This window comes from Miscanthus floridulus, chromosome 6 (genome assembly GCF_019320115.1).
Source record: "Miscanthus floridulus cultivar M001 chromosome 6, ASM1932011v1, whole genome shotgun sequence".
Taxonomy (NCBI): Eukaryota; Viridiplantae; Streptophyta; class Magnoliopsida; order Poales; family Poaceae; genus Miscanthus; species Miscanthus floridulus.
The window spans coordinates 21,632,318-21,641,403 of NC_089585.1; the positions used below are offsets into that span (position 1 = coordinate 21,632,318).

A 9,086-nucleotide genomic window follows, 5' to 3' on the forward strand; every position below is an offset into this window, starting at 1 on the left:
CTTTCAGAAGGGCTATGATCAAGGCGTGGCCAAAATGATCAGCCAGTCCATAAAAGAAGCCTTCATGAGCAATGACCCAGATATGGTGTCGATGAGGTCACAGATGCTTCGCCAGGCTGGCATGGCCGTGCCTCAAGTTCCACAAGGGCAGACACAAGGGCAGCCACTGCCGATGATCGAGGATCGCCCAAGGCACCCCGTCGACGACATCCGGGAACCCATGCGTGTCCACCTCACGATCCTATTCGGCAGGGCGAAAAAGTTGATCGTGGGTGAGGGTTACATGCACCCCAAAGAAGATATCAACGATTTCAACCAAGACCAGATCCCTGCCAACTATGCTGCCGTGATACTTACATGGTATGCGACCGAATACGAAGAATTTGAAATGGAATATCCAACTGCAGAAGGGGTAAAGATCCTTGGAGCTGCCATGGGTTCCGAAGTCCTGTGGAACAAGGATGACATAGAGATCATTCTCTCGACGCCGATGGCGACACCAGCATCACAACCATCCGTTGCCGGATCTTGTCCCCCCGATGATCCGGATCATGGCAACGGCGATGACGAAGGCAATGGCGGGGATGACAAGGGAAGGAACTCACCCCGAGGCACAAGCCCTCACCGTCGTTCTCCTCCTCCAACAACAAGTCCACCTCCACATCCCGGCAGTCCGTCTAAGGGCACGAGCAAAGGACCGGGAGGCACGGAGGAACCGGGGGCAAAGACACCGCCTGCTGCCATTGCAAGCACAAGCCACTGTCCTCCACCGCTGGCGAAGACTAAAGGCGACCAAGGGCAGCTCACATACTCACTTGAGTTCAAAAGGTATGGTAGCGGCGAGCATAATTTGCTAATAACTTTTCTTTGCCATAATATGGTACTAACATTTCTATCCCAGGCCGAGATCACCTTTCCATCTATTTCCTGAATCGGATGACTACCCTGGCCATTACGAGCATGGGAAGTTCATGATAACCAAGGCCCAGCTCGTCGACGAGGAAAGGTGGGAGACAAGGAGGTTTCATCTCTGGTACATGGAAGTGGCAAAAGCTGGCCTGCATGGTTTTCTAGTCAAGGTTGTGGCGGAGTACTTCCACTTGTCCGGCAACGATGTAGAACTCCCTGTGGTTTTCCATGACATGTACAGACTACTGCGGGAACAAGACCTTGACATCGCCTAAGTCACCTTGTTCTCTATGTAAGTGATGAATTGCGAGTTTCACATATCACCTGCCTTTGAATCGATCAAGACTACTTATATATACCACGATGGCTTGTCCTTGCAGGTTGATGGCCTATATATCCAAGGAACTAAAACTTGATGTTATCTATCTATCTCCAATGCATATTGCTCAAAGAATCATCATTGGTTACCACCTAGATGACAATCATCCAACCATGAAAGACTTGACCAAGCGACAGAGAGAGGCGCACAGGAAGAAACTGATGGACAATGAGAAGCTGAACATTTCAAGGTACATACTAGGAGCAATGAAGAAGATCATAGAAAATGGGTGTATCCTAGCTACCTACCACTTTGGGTAAGTCGAAGACATGCCTGTAGAGATAAGTGGGTAGCTAGCTAGTATTATTATTTCTCGTCGTAACCTGTATTTTGTTTTAATGGCGCAGCCAAGGCCTCGAGGGTCACTGGGTTGCATTTATCATCTACCCTCAGGATGGCAGGGCCTGCGTATTTGATTCGTTGACAGTGCCAAACTTAAAAGGGTACAAGGCCTTTGAAGATTGCCTCAGAGTGTAAGTGACTGAACTGTCTTCTCATATGCGTTCTAATGCCCTGCCTAATACTAGTACATTTTGTATAGCGCTTATAAGGAGTACGTGAAGGATCCTAAATGCTATGATCGAAGAACAGAGAATTTTAAGGCTAAGCATCAGAACCGCATCAAAATCAGACGCAACTTTCCGATAAGTATTTGAAAGGTTTAATTGTGCTTTCCGTTCATATGTGTTCTAATGCCTGTGTTGTAATGCTTGTGTATCGATCATGCAGTGTGCCAAACAATCGGTAGGATCACAAACCTGTGGCTTCTATGCCTGTGAGTTCCTGAGGGCGTGCAAGCAGTACAGCAGCAGTTGGAGGGTGCTCAAGAATGGATTGAACTAGTGGAGAGACGTGCAGAGCACCCAACACTCCTTCAAGCAGACAAAGGCGGACATATGTAAGTTTGTCTTAGACAAATACGTGTTTGAAGGGGGCACGTTCTTCAATGAGAACAGCCCGCTAGCGATTTTACCGGAGTACGAGAGGCTGAGGAAATGACCCACGATGATGCATCCGCAGGATTACTCCTTAGCGCATGTATAACGACTTTAATATGTAAATGTAATGAATTAACGATGACAAGAACGACTAAGTGAATGTATATATATGTATATTATCTCATGTGTAATGCATGCATACTTTTTAAGTTTAATCTGTGAAATATGGATGTGATTTGAATTTGAATTTATATGCCTGCTGTATTTTTTTAATTCAGAAAATAATTTACCGAGGCGGGCAAATAATAAAGCCCGCCACGGCTAATGGACATAACCGCGGCGGGCCACAAAAGGTGTCCGCCGCGGTAAAATAATTTACCGCGGCGGGCGGTGTAATGTGCCCGCCGCGGTAAATCGGTTAACCGCGGCGGGCACGTTACACCGCCCGCCGCGGTTAAGCCACGATTTACCGTGGCCTCTAGGCCGCGGCGGACGGCTTTGCCCGCCGCGGGAAACCAAAAACGTCCGTCTCCAGTAAAGTTTGTGTAGTAGTGGGAGGAGCCAGAGCTCGAGCATCTCGCCCCTGCCGCCAGCTTCAACCATCCGATACAGTTGTCCCTCGCCGCCTCGCTCGTCGCCCGTCAACCCGCCACCACCGCCAGTCCGGCCGCCTCCCAAGGCCCCCTCCTCCTTCTAAGCCCGCAGAGCATATATTCCCGAACGGAGGATGAAGACGGCGCGGCGGGGTCGCGAGGAAGAAGATGACGCGGCGTGTCGTGTGTTTGTGCTTCCATGCGTCGCGTCGCATGATTGAGTTTCTGATGTGGATTTACAAACAGTGCTCAGGAACGCCGGGAAGATGCAGATTCTAAGAGTGATATGGATTTACAAGGTAACTAGGTAAGTCACCGTGTTTTGCTGCGTACATGACAGTGGCTACTTGCATAGAGCTTTTGATGTTGCGTGCATGCAAAAATAGTACGGGCAGCCATACATCTCGGGGGAGAATGCCGACCTCCTCCACCGCGTATAGCGGACCCAACAACTACGGCCTAGTGTTGTTGGCCCATTTGATAACAGGCTCAGCCCACCAAAATGCTCGTTAGGTGCCACTGACATGAAGCCACGCATATATAGAGTGCAGACGCCGCACAACAAATGGAGATGGCTTCCCCGGACGCGAATCCCCCTGCAGGTATGGATTTTAATGTACATACATATAGGTACAGATACAAGGCCACTGCGGGAGTATGTTCTGAGGCTATGATGAAATTAATGCCTAATACTGATGGTATTGCTAGATGCCCATATCAAAGTGGCCGGGTAAGCGTCGTATGATTTGTAAGGCTTATCTCCTTGGCCTTTAGCGTGTCACTATAAGCTTGTATTGCCGTAGTACTGCTGGGACTTGTGCTTTCTGCATTCATATTATAAGCTAGGTCTTCGCTGAAAAAGAAAAAAAGAAGGAAAGTAGTTGAATGTATCAGCTTTATGAAAATGGCATTGGACAGGTACATAAATGAGTAGTGAAAAGTTATCTTACAGCACTTGACTGAAGTTTTGCTTCGATGGCATCTCCAATTCATCTGAGCCACTTTCAAACATTTCTAAAACTTTGGTTATTGTAGGGCGATGCATAGGTAATATCTGTATGCACCACAGGCCAATCAAAATCATTTTTCTTGCGATTTCCTCATCTTCCTGTGTAACTTCACAAGCCAGTAATCCATCATTTTGAGCATAGTGATCATAGATCCAATCTGGAAAATAATTCTGACTTGATTTTTCAACCATTATTTTTACATTTTTCCTGCCTCCAACCATCTCTAGCAACAACATTCCATAACTATAAACATCTGATTTTGTCGAAGCCACTCCAAATGTCCGTGAATGCACTTCAGGAGCTATAAATCCAATTGTTCCTCTAGCACCGGTCACTGAAAGCTTGCTCTCCTTTGTACGACACAATTTAGCTAAACCAAAATCAGCAATCTTGGGGCAAAAATCGTGATCAAGAAGGATATTTTGAGGCTTGATGTCGAAATGGACAATACGTGTGTTACAACTATGGTGCAAATATTCTAGTCCACGAGCAATCCCAACTGCTATTGCATAAAGCCTTTCCCATCCTAAAATTTGTTTAGGGTTCTCCGAGTAGATGTACTTATCCAAGGAACCATTGGCCATGTACTCATATATAAGAGCTCGTTTTGACCCCTCCAAACAAAACCCATACAAGCTAACAATATTAACATGCGAGGTCCTGCCAATGCTCATAACCTCATTCACAAATTCCTCCCCTTTTGCTTTGGAGCCATGCAAGAATTTCACAGCAACTAGGCGACCATCATTTAGCCTTCCTTTGAAAACCACACCATAACCGCCTTCTCCAAGCTTATTATTTATAGAAGATGTTATTTTTGTTGCTTCTGAGTACTTGTATCTTTTTGGAGCTAGTGATCCATGCGATGATATTAAGACCTCAATGTTCCTTTCGTTTTTGCTGCTAGTCATTTTACCGATGAGAAAACATGGTTTTTGCCCCTTTCTATGACATATCAGCACATAAATACATGGAAGGAGCAAGGTTCCAGCCACTGCCATCAACACTGAATTAAAGTACGTGTTAATTTTTCTCTTAAAAAGGAGCAAGTTATATTATGAACTGTTAAACTTCAATAATAAGAGTAAAGTTTTTAAAATGTAAGGCCTCAAAATTAGTATTAGCAAGATAAAACTCTCAAATTTTGCTCCAAATTCACCAGTCTTGTATCCAAAGGCATAAAGGTTGTCTGTTCTAAATTTTAAACATTAACTTTAATGTGGCACTTCTATGATCTTGCATTGCAGAAAGTGAACTTTTAAAGCAATGCATAATATATAGAACAATTTTGTCACAACTGAAATACATGGTTAAATATAAAAATATGGCTGAACAAAATTAATTACCTATCAGCATTATCTTTCTGCTGCCAGTCCTCTTACTACCTGGAAAAGCACATAATATTAATCAAGAAAAAAGGAAATAGTTGTACTATTACATCGATTTTTTCTGAACGAGGGAATGTGTATAATATTTTTTTAGGAATCAATGCGTATAATATTCAAAGTGTCCATAAAATTGCTAGAGAGATACTTTTTTAGATTGAGGCATGTTGCTTGAATTTATGCTTGATATAAGCATGGCCAAATAAATAATGAGTTCAATATATATGGTAGCCAAAGTACTCCGTCCGTGAATAAATCAGCTTCTGGAGTTGACTGAATTTTATAAAAAGACTAATATTTATGACACAAAATTAGTACAACACGAAGTGTATTTTCATACTATACTTGTTTTTGTCATAGATGTTAATACTTTTTGTATAAAATTAGTCAAATTTAAGACATTAAAGATTGATATATGACAATTATAAAAAGTTGATTTATTTGGAGTCGTAGAGAGTACAATGTTAGTCATGGATTTTTTGTAGACACCATATAAGTATTTTGAAAACTGGTGTTGACAGTAAGTGATGAGTAATAATGGACTATAATGATCCTATATATTACTAAAACGGGGATCACCTAGCTAGGAGGAGCTAGATAACTTTGCACACAGAATGAAGGGATGTTATGCATAAATAATCACTATAAATATAGTTCATAGATACCAGGATGCATTAGTTCATTAGCTGTAAGTTCATCATAGTATTTGGTTTCTTTTCGGTCTGTATAGCAAACAGAGCCATGTATTCTAGGAGCAAACTCCAGCAGATCCCTTAAACAGGCGCTGAATCCAAAATTTAAAGGCTTAGATAAAAATACAATTCCAACGTGGTCTCTACTCAGGCCTCTACAGTCTTAGCAGTGTATCTCTCCGCCCTATTTGGAACTGCTCTCCCTCGCGCCCGGCACGCTACCGCCCGATGCTCCACCCAACATGCTGTGGGCCAACACTCCAACTTTCCACCACTCCTCCCCCGACAGCCCCACCTTCGTCCGGCCTCCTCTGCCGGTGTGGGCCACCTCCCCTGGCTCTTCCCTAAGCGGCTCTGCCTTCGCCTAGTCTCCTCCCGACATCTCCCTGGTGGCTCCGTCACCATCCGGCGTCATCGCCTCTTTGCTCGGGCAGTGGCGGCCTCCTCCCGGTGGTCCCCGGCCTTTCCCCCCAGTGGGAACCGTCGCCCGACTCCTCCCAAGTGGCTCCGCCTTCGCCCGGTTGCATCTTGGCCGATGGCTCCGCCTCCGCCGGGCCAGATTCGGCACCCGGCCTCTTGGCAGCACGTTGGCCGCATAGTTCAGTCAATGAGAGCGAGGAAGAGAGAAAAATAGGGAATGACGAGTGTGTCCATTATATCAGTTTCCGTTGGAATGGATTTGAGAGCCCTGATTTGAAGGCTCCTCTTAAAGTGGGATAAAAAACCAAACCCTTTAAAGTAAATGAAGCCCCCAAATCGAAAGTAAGCACCTTGATTTGAGGGCTCTTGCTGGAGTGACTTTAATGCTCAAACTGTATGTTGCAAACTAAATGGAGTTAATGAAATTGTGTGTGTGAGAGAGAGAGAGCGCACTCAAATTCTGAAAGTCGACCAGTAACACCTTGATTGTTAACACTTTCCCCCCATTGAAGTATCAGCAGCCTAGTCAAAGTCTCCCATACTCTGCTTAATGCCATGTGAACAGAGCTGAGTGAGACAGGTCCGCTGGTTTGCATAGCCTGGAGAGTTGCACCATGACACCATCAGACATGATCTGATGGCTTGCAATTTTGCATCATCGCATGATAGATGACAGACCTAGGAAATTCTTCACTACGGAATCATGCTAGTTAAGAACCGTCACTTGGCTAGATAATCTACAGTCTCCCAAAGAAAGCTATCAACTGACCTATATATGGAGTGTAACGTAATGGGAAATAACTTGTACTCACCGCAGTTCACTGGGTAATGTATGCCGTCGGGGCAGTTGCAGGAGAAACCCAGGCCGTTGTCAGGGTACATGCATTCCCCGCCGCTTGCAGTGCACTTGGAGCAATCCCCTGAGACCACCGTCCACTCCAGCAGAAACCCACTCCTCAAGCTCGCGACGTAGTTGTGCCTGCTGTCCCGGTCTGTCGCCGGGAGAGTCGGCACGACAGCGACAAGGCAGCCCGGCGGCGGTGTTGCCCCGTGCTCTCTGCCGCCGTAGCTTCTTCCGAACCGCCGTCTAAACCCGACGAACGAGTAGTTGTCACAAGGCATGCGCTGAAACCCAGGCACAGCCTCCGGCACCGGCTCGTCGCACCGGGAGAGGAACCGCAGCTCGCTGTTGGCTCTGCTGATGGCGAACGCCGGCATGAACCACATGCTGAGCGAGAGGTTGAAGCACGGCGCCGGGCAGCCGGCGGCGAGGGGCAGGTTCTCGTCCACCACGTGCAGGGAGCTGTTCTGGTAGAAGATGCTCACCACCCGGTACGCCTGGAACATGGAGCGGCTCAGGAACGCGCCGCTGCTGTTGCACTTGAGCTGGAAGGACGGCGACCCGCACGGCGGCCGCCCTGGCTCCTCCAGCCAGAATGGGTACGAGATGTTCAGGCTCCCGCATGCCTTGGGCGAGCTGCAGCCTTGTTGTTCAGGCGGCTCTGTTGTTTGGGAAGCAGCAGCTATTGTTGGTAGCTGTAGCAAGAAGGCTACAGAAGTGTGGAGAACAAGTGATGGCAAGAGCACCGCAGTCATGTGTGCGTTGCTAGTCAGTGTCGGGAGAGAATCGAAGAGATTGATCATGGATGGAATGGGCCGGGGTCTCCTGGCTATTTCACGGAGGCCTGGATCACTAGTTTCAATTAGCGACTAGTCTTTGTTGTTGCCGTGCTGGATGGTGTGTTGAAGCGGTCAGATAAGTCTTCGCTTTCGTCTCTAGCACTGATCAGTAGTAGTCAGTACAATTGACCCCTTTTTTTTCCACATCTACTTTGTCGTCTCTGTAGTTTCAATTCAATATTAGTAGTCAGTCCAATTGACCTTTTTTTTTCCACAGCTACTTTGTTGTCTCTGTAGTTTCAATTCAATATTACAATATCGACCGTTCAGGAAAAGACAAAAAAAAAAAAATTGGCTACCCTGCGCGTACCCGAGAGTTCTGCACGCTTCCTAAAACCTACTCCGTCCCAAAATAAGTATCATTTTAGCTTCATACATGGTAATTATTTTAAAAAAATTGGTTACGTTTGTAGAAAATATCAATAATGTTTTTATCTTTAAATAAATTTATTATAAATATATACAACAATTAGTCTAATGATACTTATTGTGCACCATAAAATTAATGTTTTTTTATAAATTTAGTCAAAGTTAAATGTGTTTGATTTCTCAAGAAGTTAAAATAACACATATTTTGAGATGAAGGGAGTACAGTCATTGAAACTTCGGAAAGTTGTGACAAAACCGTGAACACTGCCAATGAAAATTTTAATTTAGGAGAGGACAGAGGACGTTGTTGGGTTTTTATTGCTTGCATGTTAAGAGTTTTTTTAAAATTGCTCATTAAATTATCATTTAGAGAGCTATTTGAATAAAAACTGTTCTATATTTTTTTCACCCTCTAACAACTTCTCTATATCTTCTTCTATTCTAGAGAGACATGAAATGATCAAGATGCCCAAGAGGGGTGGTGAATTGGGTTAATTCTAAAATTCTTTGCAATAATTATACCCTACGGTTAGCTCACTTCACCCTTTGTGCCTCGAAAGTGTTTCTATTGTTCTATCGCACAAAAGTTTAGCAACCTATGCTCCAATCCTACTCTAGCATGTCAATTCTATGAATGTAAAGACAAGAATTGAATTGCTGTACTCGTCGAATTGAATTGCCGTAAAGAGAGAAGGAGGAACGCGGCGATGT

General features: G+C 45.1%; 1 protein-coding gene across 1 annotated transcript; it reads right to left on the bottom strand.

Annotated features, from left to right (window-relative positions):
* Window positions 1–3,372: 3,372 nt before the first annotated feature.
* LOC136461826 (LEAF RUST 10 DISEASE-RESISTANCE LOCUS RECEPTOR-LIKE PROTEIN KINASE-like 2.1) lies at window positions 3,373–7,950 on the bottom strand. Its single transcript, XM_066461147.1, has 4 exons — window positions 7,139–7,950; window positions 5,176–5,214; window positions 3,770–4,835; window positions 3,373–3,672 (listed from the first exon to the last, which is right to left on the bottom strand). The coding sequence occupies exons 1-4, from the start codon at window positions 7,920–7,922 to the stop codon at window positions 3,537–3,539; spliced, it is 2,025 nt and encodes a 674-aa protein (XP_066317244.1). The 5' UTR covers window positions 7,923–7,950; the 3' UTR covers window positions 3,373–3,536.
* Between the last annotated feature and the right edge of the window lie 1,136 nt (window positions 7,951–9,086).

Bases quoted from the DNA above. Each gene is read 5' to 3' on its own strand.
- LOC136461826 (XM_066461147.1), bottom strand. From the start codon at position 7,922: ATGACTGCGGTGCTCTTGCCATCACTTGTTCTCCACACTTCTGTAGCC. The intron at 4,836-5,175 runs GTAATTAATTTT...ACTTTAATTCAG, and splicing joins CAGAAAGATAATGCTGATAG to TGTTGATGGCAGTGGCTGGA. The intron at 3,673-3,769 runs GTAAGATAACTT...TTTCTTTTTCAG, and splicing joins CAAAACTTCAGTCAAGTGCT to CGAAGACCTAGCTTATAATA.